Source organism: Kryptolebias marmoratus, linkage group LG15, assembly GCF_001649575.2.
Source record: "Kryptolebias marmoratus isolate JLee-2015 linkage group LG15, ASM164957v2, whole genome shotgun sequence".
Classification (NCBI taxonomy): Eukaryota; Metazoa; Chordata; class Actinopteri; order Cyprinodontiformes; family Rivulidae; genus Kryptolebias; species Kryptolebias marmoratus.
Genome location: NC_051444.1, coordinates 26,574,969 through 26,596,975, shown reverse-complemented (window position 1 = coordinate 26,596,975; position 22,007 = coordinate 26,574,969). Strand labels below are relative to the sequence as shown.

Here is a 22,007-nt window from a genome sequence, read left to right as displayed (position 1 = left end):
GAGGGGAGGGGGAGGGGGGGTCTGAGAGGTCTGACATTTATCCAGGAGAAAATGTTGGAAGGGGGTCTGGGAATCAAGTTATCACAGGCTACCTCCACAGCTACCTTGGAGGTGCAATTCCATCCGCCCAGAAGACGCACAAAGCACAGAGGGGGTATTGGGTGGCCTGTTCTGCTTTCCCCGGGTGTAAGCAACAACCTGGCCAACACCAACCCAACCATCTAGACCTTAGGAGGGTATACACACACACACACACACACACACATTGACACAAAACACACTCATTTAACACAGAAGCTTTACTCCCAGACGCATTAATAAATCTGACTGTTTTTTTTTCTTCACCTGAATCCCCCAAAAAGGTTTTTAACTTGGGCTACAGAGGCAGAATGAAAGGTAACTGTGTATGCATGCCAAAAGAATCAGATTCTACCTTTTGATTAGCATTTTTTTCTTAATTGCACATTTAAAATTTACTCGTATACAGAACCTCATACATAATGTGAACTAACACAAGCATTACAAAAAAAAAAACATTTGAATCAGCGAATAAACTTATAACGTAAACAAATGATTCAACAAAGTGTTGCTGTATTATTTGCTCAGTGAATTTTGAATGAGAGGAATACCAAGTGCTTTATCAAATGTACCGGTGCTTATTCGGATGGCGTTTCCGTTTTTGACAGGTGTTTGTGTTTCCACTCTTTGTTCACAGTTATATTTAAGATTTAGGATCATTTATATTTGGTGACAGTATATTGAGCAGACTCATGAGAAGTTGCAAGTTTTAATTACTTCAGTAAATATTACATCTCATTTGTTAGATAGCTTTATTCCATTTTTACCAAAGCTTTCCATGGGAACAAACTACTTAGAACATTTTAACAGCTGAATTTAACTTCTTGGTAGCATTTCTGCTGTTGCTTTTGTAGAAAAAGATTCACACAGCCATCACGAACAATAGTTTTTAAAAAATGTGTGGGGGGGGGGACCCTCTATCCCTCTTAATTCGGACTAACAAATGTTGCTACTTCCAAGCTTCAAACATAGATAAAAAACATGTATGTTTGTTTGTGTTGGCCATATCATTTAAAATCTCACTATCACAATGTTCCCTACGTAGCATCATAGTTTTGAGACTATATCACCCGTCCCTACTTGCAACACCATTATTACCACAATTACTCTGCAGACACTCAACTAAATGTGAGACTGAAGCAAGACAAAAGTCATTCAAATTCAAACCCTTCGTAAAACCAAAACTGAATTAAACCAAGACTGCATATTGTGTAAAAAAAAAAAAAAACCTTGTGGTGAGAGGTTGCTTCAGTTGGTCCATTGTCAGGGGACGAATCAGTCCAAAGCAGGGATAAAGGCAGGAGGACAGAAATTTCAACCAAAGCTCAAACTTCTGAAACAAAACTCCACAAGATCATCAGCCTTAGGCTCTGTTCACACTGCAGGTCTTAATGCTCAATCAGGATGTTTTGAGTGGTCGTTCACATTCCATTTTAAATGTGACCTCCATCAGACTCCAGCGTGAACAGTCTCCAGTTCCCGAAATGACCCGCATGCGCAGAGGAAGACATGACGTCACACTCGGCACGCTGAGATTACGGAAGTAAATATGGACGCTGCGAGTGTTAGCGTGCGTGCATTGATTTTGACGTTGCCGTCCAATCGGGGCGAACTGTACATCCAAATGGTAAAAGATGAAAGGAGATGGAGAAGGAAAAAGGATGCAAATATTAAAATCAACTTTTTTTTTGGCAGCTGTGGCTGCTGGCTCTGTGCAGAGGCGTGTGTGGATGCAGAGTTGGAGCCAAGAGCGGTGGGATTTAACAAGAGGGACCTCTTTTTATCCGACGTAAAAGTTGGATGAAATGTGACAAGAACGCTCACACTGAGGTCGCTTTGAAAAACATCGGATATGAATCCGTTTCAGTACCACAAATGGAAAAGATCTGGTTCGAATATGAAAAATAAAATTAAAAAATCTGATTAGTCTCACTTACACTGCCATGAAAAAATTTCAATATGGGTCTCATCTGACTGAAGTGTGGGCGTAGCCTTAGAGCTGGTTGTTTTACATCTTTTTAATACAATGAAAATTTACAAGGAGTGCTACAAATGATGGTATACATCCTCAGTTGTTCTTAATTCTATTCATTCATTTTTTTAGTCATTCATTCCTCTCTCTTAAGTGGCCAAGCACCTTGTCTTCTGTAAGCTTTACACAGAACTGGCCAGTAACCCTATAGGCTGCAATCAGTTTGCTGCTGATCACTGCCAGTCCTGCTCTTTGAAAAGCACAAGGTGAAGTGTATCAGCAAATTGGACACAATCCTATTGACAATAAAGTTACCACACCGGTAGACAAGCCCCGTCTGTCTTTACTGGGCTTGTATTTAAAACATAAGAACATTTGTGTTTCAGGGTTAATTTCAGTGGTCAAGCCCTCAAAGTCCAAACGTCACGATGACTCTGGCCCCACAACCTCAGGTTAAAAAAAAAAAAAAAAAAGCCCTGGGTAAATTTAAGAATGCTTTCCAAAAAAAAAAAGCCTAAAACATGCGAAGATGCTGTCATTTATCATAAGGCGTGTTTGTGGTTATATTGTGCAGAAACTCGTATTTTTTCCACCCACCCCCAATAAAAAAATAATCACTGTGTTTTAAATTCCTTCCTGTGGGGATTCTGGACTTTCAGTTTAGCCAAAAAACATCAAACTCCAAGATATAACCTTTTGTTCCGAGAAGCAGCGATAAACACAAAGCCAATAATTGCTTTTTTTAGGCTACACTTTTTACCATCACCATTTCATTCTTTTTTTTTTTTTGTCTTTTTGTTTGGCAGCAGCTGCAAAAAACAATCACCCTCACCCAAAAAGCAAGTTGTTTGGATGTTTGCCCAGCTGTCAAGATTCACACAGAAGCCCTCTTCTACAGTCAGAACGCCGCTGTGGAAATTCAATATTTCCCTCCCTTCCCAATGGATCAAAAATAATTTCCTTGATGCTCTATTGAAGACGCAAAGCGTGTGCGCCATCGTTTTCAGTGGGACGCCAACAAAGGTTTTAGGTCGACCTGTGAGTCCAATCAATAGCTGATCGGTAAATGAGTGGAGGGGGAGGGGGGGGGATCGGTGGGATTCACAGAAGTGGGTGAGGAGTAGCGATGTCCCAGAGCACATCATTAAACTGTAAAAACACACTTGCCAACATGCCATTCGTCCAACTCAGCCCATTACTGCAAGGCCACTAGACTTGGCTGAGAAGGCGTTTTGACCTCACACACATATTAGACATCAAACCCACACAAACACACACACAAACCACACAGTTTAATAAATTGTAGCCCCGGGCCATCCATCGTCAAACGGGACCAGCAGCTTGCCTTCATGGTGCCGTTTAGGGAACATGGCTTTGGAATCATAGGTCCGAATCTTTATTTGTCAGAACTTAATGAAGTCACAAAATATTTTTCCGAGATTATGAAAAAAAAAATATCTTGAGCTAGACTGAGACCAATACCAATAACTGTGACCACCATAAAAAAAAAAAAACTAAACATGTAGCTGGGAGGTTACAGACTCAAAGAAAATAAAACGCTGAAAAAAAAAGTAACGGTTCAAAATGAATTATGGAACAGGAAGCTCATCAAATTTAAAAAGTGCGATTGGGAAATTGAAGACGAGCAACATCTCTCGGCAACGTCAGCTCATAAAAAGGCAATCACTTGAACTGCACGCCCTTCCCCTCAACTGAAAATGCCAACAGTGGCTGAACCCGGTCAGACCCAACAGACAAAAAAAAAAAAAAAAAGGCGTTTAATACATGACACAGGCCCGGCACACTTAATTGCTTTGTGACAGAACAAGCCTTTAATCAAACCAGCACCTCAGATGAAGAGGGAAGGTGGTGGGTGGGGGAGAAACGCTGATGTCTCCATCTGAACAGACGAAAAGCTCAACTGTTAATAGGATGTAGATCATCCGTTGTGGCTTTTGTTGTGAGTTGGATATTGACTCATATCTGTCTGACATTTCAGAGACGGTCTCTTGGTGACATTTAGGAGATGTCACACTCGTGCCAACCTTTCCAGATCAGACTAGACAATTACAGATGTAATTTCTGCAGCCCTGTCAGGTGAATCTCTTCATGACGTGTCAAAGAGCTCGGCACCGGGCATCCCATGTGTGTATGATCCTAAGCCCCGTGTGTGTGTGTGAGCTTCGGTGAGTCCTTGCATTCCAGCGGCTGTTCGAACATGTTGTAAGCACAAGGTGTTGGAGAAACACAGGGCAAGGGGGTGGTGGAAAGCCCTCAGACTTAAAACAAAGTGCTGCTGAAGGAAAGTAGGGGAGGTGTGTGTGTGTGGGGGGGGGGAGCAGGAGCACAAAATGGGAGGTATCCTAGATAAAACAGCCCCGTCCACCTGCAAATCAAAGCAGAGCTGGCTTCACTTGAATGGGGAAAGAAAGCCAGCATCCACAGACCTGACAACCACATCCCAAAGACTCATCATTTATTTAACAGAGATTTTCAAAGTGCATAGAACTTTTTAAATCATCTTATGAAATATACAAAAAATCTTGGATAAATTTCCACATATGAATAAAGTCTCATTTTCAGCATCTTTGCCAATTAGTCAAGCGGGAAAAAAACTGGACTGCCTGATTTAAGATGGGATCATTTTATTCCTACATCAGCTACAGAGAGTAAAAATCAGCCTCGAGATCTGACAGCAGACATACGCACAGAGAAGCAGTCTTTGTAGAGCACAAAGAACATGTAAAAAAAACACTTCATACATCTAATAATATGCACAATTCAGTGTGCTGAACAACTGACATTACTACAAGAACCTGACTTCAATTTACTTCTTTTTTATAAGAAGAGAGAATAAACGAGCATTTTCCACCACACTTTCTGTTCAAGCCTCCTAATTTAGAATGAAGGGGTAAACTTGGTTGTTGTTGGGTTTATATGTCTGAAAGTGCCAATAAAAGCAGTTCGCACAGCTCATGGAGGGAATCCAGCCACCAAAAAAGAAGAAAAAGATAAAACAGAAAAGAGAGGAAAAAAACAAACCCTGCGTTCCCTCTTTTCCAAAACACTCTCACATGCAGTTTTTTGGAGCCCAATGCGCGGCGTCGCTTCTCGGTCATTTTCTTACCTGGACTCTGGCTGAGCAGCAAAGTTGCCAGGAGGACGCCCCGCAGCACCGCGGCCGGCTGCATCTTGTACCCCACTTTTCTCGCTCTTCTCCGGGCTTCTCGTCCCCCTCTCTCCCCCCTTCTACTACTACTACTACTTCTTCTTCTTCTTCTTCTTCTTCTTCTTCTTCTCCCTCTCGCAGCACAATTAGACGCCGACGGGCTTCTTTCACAAGAAGACGCTCCAGCTTCCACTATGCAAGCTCAGACCATGACTGACTTTTTGTCCCCTTTTCTCTCCCCGACCCACTCCGCCTCCTCCCGAGTGATAACGCAACAAAACCGGGATTAAAAAGTTAACTATGCGCGGAGCGCCTCGTCCGCGGTCTCCAACATGTTGTGCTGTAGTTCCCGACGGTATGGATACCAATAGGAGCCGAGGGCTGTACCACGCTGAAGTTTGGAGGGTGATACATTTGTCCACCGAAGTGTTTGAAAGTTAATGAGGGTTTAAAATAGCGATAATAATGACTAATAGCACATATACAGCTGTAAAATACAAGGAAATAACTTATTTCTTTGCTTAATTTTATGTTTTATTATGTTAAATTTACCCTTACCCTTCTACGTGCTCCCCCATCTTCCCTAAAGTCGACCCGTCCAAAATCTCGGCTCCCCCTGTGTCATTTGTTAAATTACGTCTTTTAAAAGGCTGGTACTCGGCTGAGAACAAACCAAACTACGTGCAGAGGCACGAGTAAACAATTTGTACGTCCCCGCACTGTACGGATAAACTCATTTTCTCTTTCTGTCTCGGCCTCTCTTCTGGTTTACACACTAGAGTTTAAAGACGAGAAGAAGTAAAGCTTCACTGTTTTCACTTAAGTAAATGGAGGCAAATGACAAAGTAGTGGTTTTTGTAGTGCAGAGTAATGGCCATTAATTAGATGAGGTCATTACACAGCCTTTCATTCTGCTGGATTACAGAAAAGTTACCAAAGGGATCTTATGGTAATATTCAAATACATTTAATTCTAAGAAGACTGCTGTGAAGGCATGATTTATTTTACTTGATTTGCAAAACGTTCTACAGGATGAGAGAGATTTAAATTTATACCACACATTTATGACTTGTACTATAGAGTCCAGAAAGTTACTGTGGCAATGCACACATTGTTCAGTACTTTAGCAATATGAGAGCTTAGCGGTCTGGTTGCATAACAATGTGAACTCCTTTAATATCATAAAATATAAAAAAATCACTTACTGTTAGTTACATTACCCCACTCATGGGAGCATGACTCAAATTATAGGTTCAAAATGCAGACCATTTTATGTAAAGTCAAGATATATATGTTAACTCACAAATTCAGTTTTTATCTTCACCTCCAAAGGAAAAAAGGGCAATAATGTTTTTGCCCGTGTCTCTATGTCTGTGATTTGTCTGTCTGTTGGCAAAATATCTCATGAACCACAGGAAGAATTTTATGGAAACTCTCAGAAAGTCACCACTGGTTGTACTTCTTCAACCGGTAAACTTTTGTAGTCTCCCCAATTCAAGATGGCCGCCGCAGCTCATCAGCATGAGCAAACACAGTAATGGCTGTAACTCATTCAATTTTACAGACACTGAGATAAAACTTGATTTGTTAGTAGCCAAAACTAAACCCTAACATGTGCTCTGAGAATTAAAAACTCACATGAGATCTTTATGTAAAACTTTTCCATTACCTACTGGGAGTCAACGCTATCTGTTAGCAAAGTATGTCTTGAACTACTGGACAGATTCTAATAAAGCTTGGAGAAAGTAATCATTGGATGGATATGCAATTGAGCTAACTGAGCTTAGAAGACAAAAATGTCTCCAGCTCAGTCAATTTTACAATTTTAGCAATTTTACTATTGAGCTTAAATTGAATGTGGTAGTAGCTGTGAGTAATTCACAATGTATACTGTAAGTGCAACACATTGCATGATATCTTTGCTTAAAACTTTGGTGTTACTGTTAGAGTCAACACTGTCTGACCAAAACAGGTATAATATTGCCCATTCACATCATATTAAGGATGGACAGTCGAGACGGGATAGATAGAACACATGGAATGCATCACTTCATGATAAGCATTTATTGTGCAATTTGTGTGACTTTTTTATGTCATTTCTGCCTAACATCTGCTATTTTCCTAACTTGAGTGAAGAAAGACCTGACATCAGTAGTGGTTAAAACAATAAAAATACTTGTAAGGGCCATTTTAGGGACCAGAAAAGATTTTAAAGGTTGATTCAATGACTGTTTGTTATATCAGTTTCCAGAAAAGCTCACAATAAGTTAAAATATGACACTGAGAGCATACAAGTTATCACAGACATTATTTGTTTTCACCAGCAAAAAAGAAAACTGAATTTACAAATAAGGATCTGCACTAAAAGTTACCATTTAACATTATAATTTTATTTATTATTTTGTTGTGCTTCCTGAAATGAGTTGAAAATGGTCTCTCTGAAACTAATTTGCAATATTTTCTTGTGTAAATGGGTTGTGGTATGTATACAATATGATGACACAAAAGTGTGAGATATACTTTATTCAGAATGACTGATGTTTCACCGGCACATGCCCGGTTGACAGGCTACATATTCATGTTGGCCTCATTCAGTGGAAAGGAGGCTTTAGACCTCACTCTCCAATTACAAGGGAGCTTTAGTTGGGATGTGAGCTTCTACGTTCCTAAACAGGGCATCATCATTCAGCACACGCCTTCCCTCCACTCTCCTGTGGAGCATCCATCAGAGAATTACATTTCATCCCGATAGAAGTGGTCTGGGCCGACACGTATTCCTGATTTAAAATCGACCATCCTAATGAACAGCATTGTGAACAAAGGGGTGTGATTGTCCTCAGCAAAATCAAAAGAACAATTGTTTGATTTGCTTTTCCTTTATGCATATTTTTCTGAAGGATGAACAGTCATGTACAACAAATTTGGAATATACTTTTGCATGTAAGAGTTTATGAAAGTAATGAGCTAAAGGAGCATGGTAATTGATATAGAGGAACCATATAAAAATGTCATAATTGTGAAAATCTCTGTTTCATGTGGTACACACACCAGACGTTAACCTGGGTGCTCTGCCTTCTGTTGGACTCTCAACATATCGTCACCTTCTTAAAATAATTGCCTAAGTCATTTTTTTTCAAAAATGATTTTTTTGCCTAAATCATCTCAACAATCAACAAATTGTTCAGTTTTTTGTGTTTCCTGAAAAGTTGCAAAAAAGGAGTTATTCTTAATTATTTTAAGAAGGTGACGATATGCTCTCCCTTTAGAGGATTGTATTTGGGATTTAAACATGTATACTTGTTTCTCTACCATTTGCAATGTATTTATTTAAACACAATAATGGCCTATTGGATTACATCTTTCTAAAATCTAATGCAGAAAAAAATGCTTTCAAGTAGCATGGAGAGAGGAATTTATTTTCCTCTGTTCTACGTCATTATGTAATAAATTTATGAACTTGCATTGTTTTCGTAATTCCCCCTGCTTTATCTGTAACAAATTAACTACTGGTTTTGATGCATCTGGGGTGCAGCAGCATGTTAAGGAAGCAGCTTTTAGATGCGGTTATGGTGCCAAAAATGGGGTGAGAGAATTGCCCACCACTGGTGTCTTCCACCACCTGCACTTGGTTGAAGAGGCAACCCAGGACAAAGCAGCCCTGCCCGATCACTCAGTAGTTGACGCCACAGCAGAGCTGAAAATGGTTTTCCCCCACTACCACCACCTTCAACACTCCAAAAAACCTGAGTCTCCTCAGGAGGAGTCTGCTATGACCCTTCTCATAATGTTCATTGCCATTACGAGTCTAGCCTAGTTTAATGTTCAGGTGGAGTTCCATTCTGAAAGCTTCAGCTTGAACCTCACAATCAAAGCTTGCGTGGAGTTGGAAGCTTTGGAAGAATAAGAAAAACAACAACATGGTTCTTACAGGTAGATAATGGCTTCATCCACCCATGAATCCAGGCTAGTAGCCAATATGTAGGGGATCCAATGAAGGACAATGAAGATAGACAAGGACAATATTCTCCAAGGTCTTCATCAGGCTCAGCATCAGTGCTCCTGAAGTTCTATAGGGTCAAACTCTTCGGCACCTGTACCACATAGGATGGTTCCACAGCAGATCTTTTTCATGGAAGACATTTTTATTTTAAAGAGTAAGGAAAGCACAAGTGTATCAACAATAGCTCTGCAGCTCCACATGTTCTGTAAGGGTCAGAACCTCTTCTAAATGGAATACAGCACTTGTGCTTTCTCTGCTCTTTAAAGTCAAAATGTCTGCTGTGAAACAGGCCTGTTGTGGTACCCTGCCTGCACAGCACTTCAGGAGGCTGGAGCTGATGCCATTAACTAAACTCCATGATCAATAAATAGTGTTCACCAATCTGCTAGTAGAGACACACACACACACGGTCCAGTGTTTATGTGTGATCCCTTCTGATTGGATGTGTTGGGGTGCCGTCCTGCGAGCTGAGCCCGCATCAAACTGCACTCAACGCAGTACACCACACACAAAGGGGACTGGATTCAGTGGCGAAGAGTTTGTTTTGTACTATTTTCTTAACAAGATACTTTTCATTTTTGGAGTTTATCAGACTTTTAGTTTGGCACATGGCCCGTAAGATGCTGTTTACAGTTCTGTAATAAAAAATAATACAATAGCTACATATGACTTTTTAATTTTTGGAATTTATAGCAAGTTTCCAGTTGACAAATCCTACATGGTATCTTAGAGCCTCCCGAATATCAAGGGTGGCTTTTTTTCTGTCTTTGTTTCTGAGAAGATTGCCTGTTTAAAATAGATGGAAAAAAACCTGACATTTGATTCTAAATATATGAACATGCAGCAGCAAGGTAAGAACTATGTAAATAAACGAGAGTCAACACCTGAAAGAAATGATCTAAGGTGTATTTTTATTTTTTAATAAGAGCAAAGTCTTGTTTAATTAACATGAAAGAGGTGAGACTTAAAACTTTTATTAGGTCCAGCCTAAACGCTGATCCCTTCCTATCTTCTGGGATTCCTGGTGGATGCCTAAATTGTATTAATGGTTGATGGTTGAGACCAGTAGGGTGGTGCAGGGGTCGGTGTACTGGAGGGGAGAAGGAGCTTTTGGAAGCAGAAGCAGAGGGGGGATTGGCTAAATTCTGACTGTTACTGTAACAGATGGTAAGGTGGAGGCAGGACTCGACACTACACAGTGCAGCTATGAGGGGTATGGGCAGCAGTTCATTTTCCATCCTCTTCTAGATTTTGTTTTACTCATTGAGGAAAACCTTTGGGTTGATTCATGGCTTGTTGTTCGAGAAACAATGCACAGTCCTAGTGGGTACAGTGTTCTCCACTGAGAAGTTCATGTAACTTGTATTGCAATTCATGACACTGTTTAATGTCACTTTTACTATCAAAAAGTCACAGCACTGCTTCCTTGGCCCGTGTATTCTCTGTTGTTTGTTTTAAAACACCAAGGGTATCCAACACCTTTTGGTCAGTGCAACATTTGGCTGTCAGAACACTGTATGTGTGTGTGTGTGTGTGAGAGAGAGAGAGAGGTGCTGAGAGAACAGCTGTCAGTTAATCACTTTGGATTGTCCTGATAAATAAAATAAAGCAATAGAGGGTTACCTCAGACAGAAATTCAGGTTGAGGTTGGAAATATGTATTTATAGTGTTCACCTGTGTGCACATGAGTGTGAAATAATATAACCTTTCTTCTCCACCACCATCATATTACCTGAGATTAGCACAAGATCTAAATCATCATAATATTAGCTATAAATGATTACATGTATTTTTTTTTATATAATGCATTCAGTAATCGCAGGATGAAACAAAAGAGTTACTGTCAGTTTCAAAACAAAAAAAGAAACCACTTCAAACTCTGTAGCTTTATGAAGATTTTTTTTTCCTTCCAGAATGATAATCATAAAAGAAAAAAAAAATCACCAAAACACAGTATTGATCAATCAGCATCCCACATGACTGGATGCAGGTGGGTTGTAGGCATGGTGCCAGTTCATAATGGCAGCTTCCAAATAGTTGTCAAAAACACAAAACCTGGGGAGAATTTAATTATTTAATAAAAGCGAGAAAAGACACTTGAAAAGATGCTTTGCTCCTGTCTTAAGTGGTGATGATAGACGGATTGTTTTCTTAAACACCCGTCTTTGTCAAACCATTTATGACTTCCCAGATGGTTGAGTTTAAGGAACCTTTTGATGTACCTGCTCGGCACTTAATAGCAGATAAAATTACTCTATCTTTGTAAAGAGAAGAGCAAATTACTGAAACCAAAAACCAAATGTTTCTTGAAAAGATTTGGAAGGCTCATGAGGTAAAGATAAACACGACTTCAAATAAATTCTAAGTTTTTTTTTTTTGGTCTTTGTCAGACATGTGATCAATTACTTTTATTTTGTAGAAAAACAGTCATGACCCCCCCTGTCATTAAGTTGTTTGGGACAAAAGAAACCCTTTGAGATATTTGAAACTGAAGTTGTTTTAAACTGTCAGCAATCCAGTTTGCTCTTGCCCCTTCTTGGAACAACAGTTAGCTTGTCAATCCATCAAAATTAAACAATTTTTCCAAACTGAGGTGGTTGAAAAGCTATCTGCAACAGGTAAGATGTTAGTTGTTCATAACGTTTCCACAAACCCCAGCTTGCAGCTCCAGTGTCCTGTTGTTTTACACCATAAAAAACATTTCCAGATCCTCAGCTTTTTCAGTTCTAACATGTTTATTCTCCTCTCTCTGGATTGGGGGACAGCGGACAGCATCTCCTTGATGGTTGTCTTATTAAACCGATTGTGTTACTTGAAGTTTCAGGCATTCAATCAATTTTAAAAGGAATAACCTGTACCCTGATTAGTGTTATGAAAGTATTCCACTTATGTGAGGCTGTTTTTGGTCCTTTTGCTGTACTTTTTAGCTAAGTGTTTTGGATCATTATTCTGTTGGAGGACCCATGACCTGTGACTGGGACCAAGCTTTCTGACACTGGGCAGCACATTTCACTCCAGATTGCCTTGGTAGTCTTAAAGTTTCATCATAGATTCGAGACACCATGTCCCAGCAAAGTAGCCCCAGAACATAACTGAGCCTCCTCCATGTTTCACTGTAGCTGCAGTGTTCTTTGGCTCTGTGAACTTAAAACTGATGTTATTTGTTTAAAAACACCAGTTTTGTCCAAATTGATCCAAAATACATTCTCCCAGAAGCTGTGTAGTTTAATCAATATGCATTTTATCAAATTTTACTCTCACTTTTTATGATTCGCTTTCAACTTGGTATCCTCTTGATTATTTTCTATGATTAGTTGACATTCTTAATATCCGTTTCAAGAGTGTCCAGATTTTTGCATTGAAAATACTTGGTGCATTTCTTTGATTCTTCTGCTGTCAATTTGTCTTCAATTTTTTTCTTGCAGCCACATCCACGGAGGTTGGCTCCAGTCTTGTGGACCTTAAACCTCTGGATAATCTGAGCAGCTGTAGTCAGAGGAACATCCAGCTGCTTGGAGACGGTCTTATAGCCTTTAGCTTTAACATGATGTCAGTAATTTTCTTTCGAAGCTCCTGAGACAACTCTGTCCTCAGGTTTCTGTGCTCCGTGTTCAGTGTGGTACACACCATGACACCAAACAGCATAGTGACTACTTTTCACCCTTTAAACTGGCAGACTGACTGATTACAGGATTGAAGACACCAGTGGTGCTGATTACAGAACACACCTTAGTTTACATTGTTAGTCTCAATCTTTACTAAAGGGGCCTCCTTTTTGTTTATGCCAGATTCATTTGTGTTTTTTTATAGTTCTGTTTAGTATTGTTTTTATCTTTTTTTTAACTTTTGTCAGTTTCAAGTTATTTCAGAGATTATTTTGTGTTTTTTTCTTTGTTTAATGAAAGGTACAAACAGATTTGTCCACACGTGTACTTTGCTCTTTCTGGTAGTAATATTTAAAATTTAAAGAGTGTCCAGATTTTTGCATTGAAAATACTTGGTGCATTTCTCTGATTCTTCTGCTTGGATACTTGGTCACTTTTCACTAACGTTAACATAGCATTAAAGCAAAGCTAACTAATTACTTCTTCTGTAATGTTTTTACATCAGATGACTGAAGTCACTATTTTTTTAATTTAATGGCTAACTGTGCTAACATTTATTGTTTTACAGAACGCAAATCTTGAACTAAATCTTTCCTTAGGTTGCTTACTGTCATCTATATATTGTCAGTGCATCAAAGCATATTCATTAACATCCCCATCAAGACACATTGTCATCCCCCAACTTTTTTTATTTTATACATCGTCAACTTAAAAATGAAAGTGAAGCAATAACCAAGCTAACACTGCTTTATTCACAGGTTCAGGTTGGTCCCAGTGTTGCCAACTTAGCAACACTGTTGCTATATTTAGCAGCTATTCAGACCCCTCTGGCAATTCTTTTTTAAAAAGGTGCCTAGTGACAAATCTTGTGATGCTTCAACATGAAAGCATGTGTCGTTCTTAACCAGCAGTAGGGTGCTACAATGACACACCCCAAAGCACAGAGCAGGAGTTGTGCACCCCTTCCTGTCCAGACTGCAAAAGAATATTCTTTGTCTAAAATAAATCCCTGCAATAAAATTAGTCAGAGCGTTTCTTTTTTGGTCACTTTTGCTGATCCCAAGTCCTGATAAAAGAGGCTTGGAATTGTGAAATAAAAAAAAAAAAAAAATTGACAGAAGAAAATTTATTCGTAGTTCTAAACATATTTAAGGTGTTTTTACTCATTTTTTGTCTCTCCCACAACGCCTTGACAACACTGGTTCAACCAGCCGGCAGCAGGGCGAATGATGGCCAGAGAGTAGTGAGGATAATTAGTGTCACCTGTAATGTTAGATACAAAACTGTCCAAAAATGTTTTTCATTACTGGGCAGTGCTGTAATTGGAAGCTGGTCAGTGTTCGCTCCAGCACGGCCTCAACTTGCAAGGTGTCGGCGGCTTTTTACATCCTTTATCATACCAGCCTACTTTGAAGTCAAAATAGGTGCCTGCTACACAAAATGGGTATGGATTCACTGCCTCTGGATTAGCAAAGTCTAATAAAACTAGGCAAGTTGCAACTTCAAGAGCTTTCAAGCATGTTTGAAACCTTGAAATTGCCGCAGTCAAACCACATTCTCAAGGATTTCAAGCACCCGCACAAACCCTACAAATCATATGAATGGAGCTTTAATTTGCAGCCGGTACAAGAAACACCAGAATGTTCTTTCGAAAATGTCAGTGCTGATGGAAGAGTGTTTTTTTTTCTACTCTTTTGGTTTCTCTGGCCATGATGTAACCAGAGACACCCTTATTAAATTTAGCAGGGGAACCCGACCACACCACAGCCCACATGGCCGAGAATGGCTGTTGTGGCACCACACAGAGCAGCAGGAGCGCAGCAGCCTGTTCTGTGGCCAGTATAACTACAGGCCTTTTCTGTGTAAGGTTTATTTTTGTGGATGCTCCGTTCTCTCCACATTCTCATCGTACAATGGGCTAGTTTACAAACGGTCAAAATCAAAAGCGGACTAATATTGAACGCAGGCTTCTGCTTCATAGTTGACCTTTCAAAGCACAGAGCCTTCTTTAATAACAGCAAAAATGGGGCTATTTTAGGTTTTATAATTTACTCGAAGAGATTACGCTGGTAATTAGATTTACTGAATTTTTTTTGGCGACTGATGTTTAGAGTCTGGAAGAAAAAAGGTTTTGAGAATGTGGTTGATTTCATGGTTTCCAAAAGGTCAGATGTTATTGGTCCTGGATGCATTTTGACCAAGATTAAACTCAAGGTTGCAAAACAACAGAAAAAATTAAAGGCCTAGCATTCCTTGAATGAATGCATTCATTCTGCCTTTTCTTGACAGACTTTTAAACTAAGATCCTCTTATGATGAAAAATTATGGCAGTTTAGTCATTTTGGTCAAACTGTGTAAATGTCATTAAGCGTAATGTTATGCAATACTGCAAGATCTGGTGAAATGTATTAGTGCTCAGCTTATGAGCTGTTGGTGACTTTCAGCTACTACCACATCAGATTTTAGCTCAAATATACTGAGTTATAGCCATTTTTGTGTTGGCTCAGGCTAATTAGCTGTGGAGACCATCTTGAATTGCGTTGACTCCAAAAGTTAATAAGCTGCAGATGTACATTAAATGTTAACTTTCTGAGTTTCATTAAAATCCATTCGGTGGTACATGAGATATTCTGTTAACAGACAATGTTGAGTCTAACAGTTAATGGCAAAGCTGTAAGCAGGCATGTCACACAACATATACAGCTTATGTTTTGGGAATAATTTCAGCTACTGCCACACCAGATTTTATCTCATTATCTAAAAAATTGACTGACTTGTAGTATTTTTGTACATCCCAAGGTCAGTTGGCTGTGGCATTCATCTTTAATCAGGTGTTCATGAGATACTTTCCTAATTGAACAGATAGGGTTGACACCAATGGTTAATGTCAAAGTTAAATAAACCAAAAGATTTTACATGATCAGATCATGCTCAGAGTATGTGTTAGGGACGCCTCTCAGCTACTAGGATGCCAAGTTATAGCTCAACATCTGTAAGATTGACTGAATTACAGACATCTTTGTGTTTGCAAAGTTCATTTAGCTGTGGCAGCATCTAATGATTACTGATTAGCAAGCCTCATCTAAATTTATTCAGTGAGATATTTTGCTAACACAACAAACAAACAAACCATTATAGTCCTTTTGCAAATGGTAGAGGGAGATAACTACAAGAAAATGCAATTTTGACTCTTTGGGAAGAGGCTGTGGGGTAAAACTTTTGATTTACGATCAAACAGTGACTCAGCATGTACACCCTGAATCCCAGTTACTTAGCTGAAGGATTACTTTCACCTGTTACAACATCTCTGGCATGGGTTTGTTTGGTTTAAACTCAGTTTTAAATAAACACAAAAACACTGAAGTGTTTTTTTCCCTCTTCGAGATTACCATGGATATTCAACATGAGCGATCCACCATCTATATCAACAATTTGTGCGACAGGGATTTAGACGTGACGGTTTACAGTCAGCACCTACAGTATTCAAGCAAACACACACTTGTTACTGCAGGTGTACATTGTGAGGGAAAACCTGAGTAAAGACGCACATGTGCACGCATGCACATTCTTTCAAAATACACACACTGTAAATCCAACCTATACTGGCAAACACACACACACACCTGGGCTGTTTTAAAAGCTCATTTTAAAGCAATCAAATCTTCTATGACTCACAGTGCTGGGGGCGCCGCTGCTACCAAGGTGGCTCTGATGCTTCTCTGCCTGAGGGAGCATACCTAAACCTTAGCTGCGGAGACATGAATTTTGTGTGGTTTTGGATGGACCAGGGCCTTGCATTATCCAAAAGCCTCTAAAACAAATGAAAAAAAAATAAATAAATAAGGCCAAGAGCTTTGATATATAGTAGCTTTGTGTAAAAATATCTCTGAGGGTGAGATTAGGATTTTAAAATTGAATTAATTGTAGGTAATCATCTGACTCTTTCTTGAATAGGCACACTGCACCCACACTTCGGGGAAAACTGGATACTAATTAGAAATAATTTCTGTAAGGGATGAGGAGAAGCACATGCACTGAACATGGCCCAGGTCAGTGTGAATTACGATAAGAGAGCAAGTATTAGAGTTTGCTGTGAGAAAAGTAAAAGTGAATTAAAGAATCTGGTTGTTATACCCAATAAGGTAAACTAAAGTGACTTTGAATTGTTAAAATTTTAGTAACTCACAAATGAACCAATCTTTGAAATGAAACTGGTTCTCATTCCTGACTTGGGTAACTTGGAACTTGTAGAACAAAATATGCCTAAAAAGATGATTGTTTTCATTCAAAGTCATAACCCCATGAAAATCTTTAGTAAATGTACTTACTGTACTTATATAGTGCCTTTGTAGTCAACCAGGCCACTCAAAGAACTTTACAACACAATATATGCCCCCATTTACCCATCCACACACATATCTCTTCAAAGCTCATCAGAATAAGTCATTCTATAGAGCCTAATCAGTATTTTTAAATCACATTCATACATCGACGGGACACAGAGGCAATGAGAGGTTCAGTGTGTTGCCCAGGGACACTTTGACATGTGGCATACTGATGGAATCAAACCTCCAGCTATCTCATTGGAGGACGACTGCTCTAACCACTGAGCCACAGCCGTCCGCAAAAGTTGAGCTCTATTAGCTTTAAACTGGAGCTGATTTCCAAACAAAACAAACAAAAATCCAGTGATTAAATCTAAAGATAACAGCTAAATATGCTGTTATAAAAGTTTCTTTCTTTGTACAAATAACATTTTCCACTCTTTACATCAAATATTAAAACATTATTTTAACTAAAAGAAGATTTATGTTAATAACAATGGGTGGGAATGTTTTCCTCCTTTGACATTTTTGAGTAACTGTTCTCTCAACCACAAAGTCTAGTTTTCTCATTCTTGGTCTTTGTGGGATCACATTAATGTATCAAAAACAGTTTTATTTTATTTATTTAAGGCACCAAACAAATTCTGTCTCAATTGTGGAAAAATTGTCTCCGGCACAGCAGTGTTTCTCATGATAGCTAGTGGAAGGCAATAAAATAAAGCATCATGTTTGCTCATGGACTGTGTATGTAGGCAGTTCGAACCAGCTTGTTTGTTTGCTGACAGGACGGCCAGCGAGGGACTTCAGCACAAATCCAACTTTGGATGAATGCGTCACAGATCTGACCACAAGGAACGGTACCAAATATTGACATCCAGCTCTGAGAGGAAGAGCTGATGCAAAGTTTGCATGCATGTTTACTAGAGCTGCTGATGATTCAGATGATTCTGTGCCTGCTGCCTTCCGTCTATGAAGGCAGCTCATCCTGCCTACACAGAATCTATACAAACATTTTAGTGTACCGTGTAGCCGTGTAAGTGTTGAGTTTTATATATCACTGGTGGTTCTCCTTCACTTCAAAGTCCTCCACCAGAGGCCTGGGAGCTTGAGGGTTCAACGCAGTATCTTAGCTGTTCTTGGGATTGGGCTCTTCTGGACAGAGATTTCTGAGGTTGTTCTTGGGATCTGTTGGAGCCGCTCTTCCAGTTTGGGGATTGCAGCATTGAGTACTCCGATGACCAGAGTCCTTGACTCTCCATAGCTTCTCTATTTCCTCTTTCAGTCCTTGGTATTTTACAAGCTTTTCGTGTTCCTTCTTCTTGATGTTACAGTTGCTTGGGACTGCTACATTTATCACCACTGCTTTCTTCTGTATCTTATCTATCACCACAATGTCCAGTTGGTTAGCCATCACCTGCTTGTCAGTCTGGATCTGGATGTCCCACAGTATCTTAACCCTGCTATTCTCCACCACCCTTGGTAGAGTCTTCCACTTTGACTGTGGGACCTCCAGTCCATACTCGGTACAGATGTTGCTGTACACTATTTCAGCCATTTGGTTATGGCGTTCCATGTATGCTTTGCCTGCTTGCATCTTACATCCAGCTATTATGTGCTGGACTGTCTCAGGGGCATCTTTACACAGCCTGCATCTTGGGCCCTGGCTGGAATGATAGACCCTCTATTGGGCCTGCTTTAGTGCTGCCATGATGCCTCTGAGCTGTCCTTCAGTCCAGCCCTCTTAAGCCACTGGTAGGATTTGTTGATTTCACCCAGTTCCTCAGTCTGCCGGTGGTACATGCCATGCAGGGGCTTATATTTCCATGATGGGCCCTCTTTCTCCTCTTTTACATTGGGTTTCTACTGTCTGAGACATTCACTTAGCCCTTATTCATGAATGTTTTGTTTCAGTAGTCCATTTCCCATTAGAATGTCCTGGTTGCCCAACATATGATGCAGACCTTGTTAATCATTGTTAATGTCAGCACTGCATTGTTTCTTTGTCTTTCTGAAATATACAGTTTAGGTTGAACTAAACTAATTTAAGACCCAACAATGAAGATCATATTTGGAATAATAAAGTTTAGAAAGTGCAAAAGTGTTGTAGCCATCAAACCACCAGAATTTCAAGCTAAATTTCTTAAAATTGTGTAAAGTCATGGAAAAAACTGAATTGCACAGAATGCACAAAATGTTAAATAAAGCTGTGCTATAATTAAAACATCATGTATCTCATTTGACAAACATTATGAACTTGTGTAAACAGGTTAACAAATGATGCACGCATAAAATTCTCTGGCGGTTATGTTTGTTGTTTCAGATCTAAATGATGAAAACATTACATTAACAAAACATTTAAATGTCAGCCAGTTCTTCTGAATAGATCTGCTGATATCTGACACAGAAACTACCTTGTGAACATCTCCTGTGACTGATGCTGAACAAACGTCAGAACTATAGATGACAGGAAATCTACTCTGATTTACTTCTAATATAAAAAATTTCTGTCTATTTTGTTTGCATAGCTTGCAAAACTATTCACTAGATTATAGGTGTTTTTCAATGGACATTTTATTTGGCAAGTGAAAACAATACATACAGTGTCAAGTTACAAATAGCCAACACACACACACACACACACATGCAAACAAACAAACAAACACACAGCATTCAGAGCGTGTAAACCTCCACCAAGCCATAGCGTCAATAAAATTATTGATGGTGATCCTTATCCTGATCTAGATCTCCATCATAATTTAATCAATTGTTATTTTTCCAACAACCCCAACATTTCCTCAAATTTTATCCAAATCTGTTTATTATTAGTTTTTATGTAACCTTGCTAACAGACAGACAAACAAAAAAACACAACCCAAAACATAACCTCTTTGGGGGAGGTAACAAAGGGCTCACTTGCTGGAGCACAGACAAGGTGTTACAAAGGTGTCACCTGTGACCTTGACCATGAAATCAATAAGCATCATCCTTGAACCATTAGGTGTCCAGCTGTGCAGTTTGACATTCCCACATTACACGGTGACAGTTAGAGCACAGGATCACCTCTGACCTTGACCTTTGAACTTGACATTTAACTAGATCACCACCAAAATTTAATCACTTGTACCTTGTACCTTGTTTGATGGTTCCTGAAAATTTCATGAAAATCCATTCAAAACTTTTTGTGTAATCCTGTTGGACAGACAAACAAACAAACACTACTGAAAACATAACCTCCTTGGCGGAGGTAACAAAGAATCCAGCTCAGGCGCTCTTGATTCCAGACAAGTTCCAGACACCCGTGCTACTTCGACAACTACATAAGCACAACCTTTGTCTTGCATTATTTTTTAACATGCTCAAAATTCACACAACACAGATGCAGCCCTGCAATCTGCGTGAGGAGATTGAGAACCCCTACAAACATTTCCAGACACTTTGGAAGCACCCTATCAATAATGTTCGCAATTTGACGCAGCATACTGAGACACGGGTTGAGGGATGTAGAGTCAAAGTATATGTGATATCTCTGGTCTGAACACTAGTGACAAATAGATCTTAGTAGCAGCAACTATATATGTCATCTTTGCACAGTGAGTTTGTGATCTAGGAAATACATGTCGTCATATTTGGCCCTAATTCACTATTAAATCTGTTAAACTTGATATTGCAGGACACAGAATACTTTTTAAATTCAGAAAAAAAAATATTCAAATTTTTGAATTGTTTCACATATTTAATCTGACAACTAGAAGGATTTTCACAAACTTTAAGTTATGAGACTATTTCAGATGTAAACACTCTTCTTGAACATCATGTTTTAATGTATAAAGTTCAAAGTTTGTTGCATTAATGAGCATTTATTAGAAATAAAGAACAAGGGTTTGAAGGAAAATAGGATTTACGGATAGAATATTGATAGGATCTAGATGTAACAGAATTCTAACTGAAAAGCAGAATGAAAGTATTTTTTTTCTGTGAGAGAGGGAGCGGTACCAAACTTCAAGAAGAAATCCTCCTACTACAAAAAAGAAAAAAGGAGAATACCCTTTTAAAATACTCACAATACAATTCTAAATGACTTAGTGTACAGAGTCTTTTTTGTGTGTGCTCAATTAATTTAGTGATGTGCAATTTAAAAGAAAATAAAATCACATTTGACCAACCATGCAAGTGACAGATTTCTTTGTTGGTTTAAGAAAAAAGAAAAATGTCAAGGTCGCCTGAACTCTTAAAGATTTCCTCTGCATTTCAAGCTCAATCTTTTTATGTGCTGCCATTCATTCTGCTGTACGTTCAAAAACCCACACTGATTGATGTGCACTTGATTTGAACCCTCTATTCCTTACGCTGTAAACTCTCTGCAATTTTTTTTGCGACAAAGCTCTCACAGAATGAAGCCTTTCACTTTTCGACAAAATGATAGGTCACACGCTTAACAGGGTGTAATTACATGACAATTTCCAACATGTACATGTTCCATCACAAACACAAAGCTGGCCGTCTCTGAAATGCCCAGGAGTCTTCCTATAAATGGGGCCTTTTCTCCCAGCCAATCGGCTACTGCCTTCTCTTTGTGCTCCTCCGACTGGAACTTGTAATTGTGTGTCACTTCTTTTTGAGGCAGCAGCATTTTTTTTTTTTCATGCAACAGCTGGGGGAACGACAGCACACACAAAGATCACACGCACACAATCAAAACCATGCAGATACAGTATACATCAGCACGTATGGAGGAATGTGTGCAGGCATGTATGTGTACACAGTGAATCCCAATTTTCCATGAACAAAAGCTCTGAATCCTCTGGGGTTTATAAAGGCTTGTCGGCTTTTTGTTTGGCTTCTTCAGAATCCCCCCCCC

The 22,007-nt window shown here is 39.3% G+C and overlaps 1 protein-coding gene across 5 annotated transcripts in view; it reads right to left on the bottom strand.

Annotated features, from left to right (window-relative positions):
- lrp4 (low density lipoprotein receptor-related protein 4) overlaps positions 1–5,579 on the bottom strand; it is a 126,168-nt gene extending 120,589 nt beyond the window's left edge. For 2 of the 5 annotated variants that reach the window (XM_017414263.3, XM_017414262.3), the window contains exon 1: positions 5,178–5,577. In XM_017414263.3, coding sequence (XP_017269752.1) covers positions 5,178–5,241 — 64 coding nt within the window. In that variant the 5' untranslated portion in view covers positions 5,242–5,577. Of the gene's footprint in view, positions 1–5,177 lie in introns of all 5 variants that reach the window. The other 3 variants (XM_017414264.3, XM_017414260.3, XM_017414265.3) reach the window with 3 other exon arrangements.
- Positions 5,580–22,007: the final 16,428 nt, after the last annotated feature.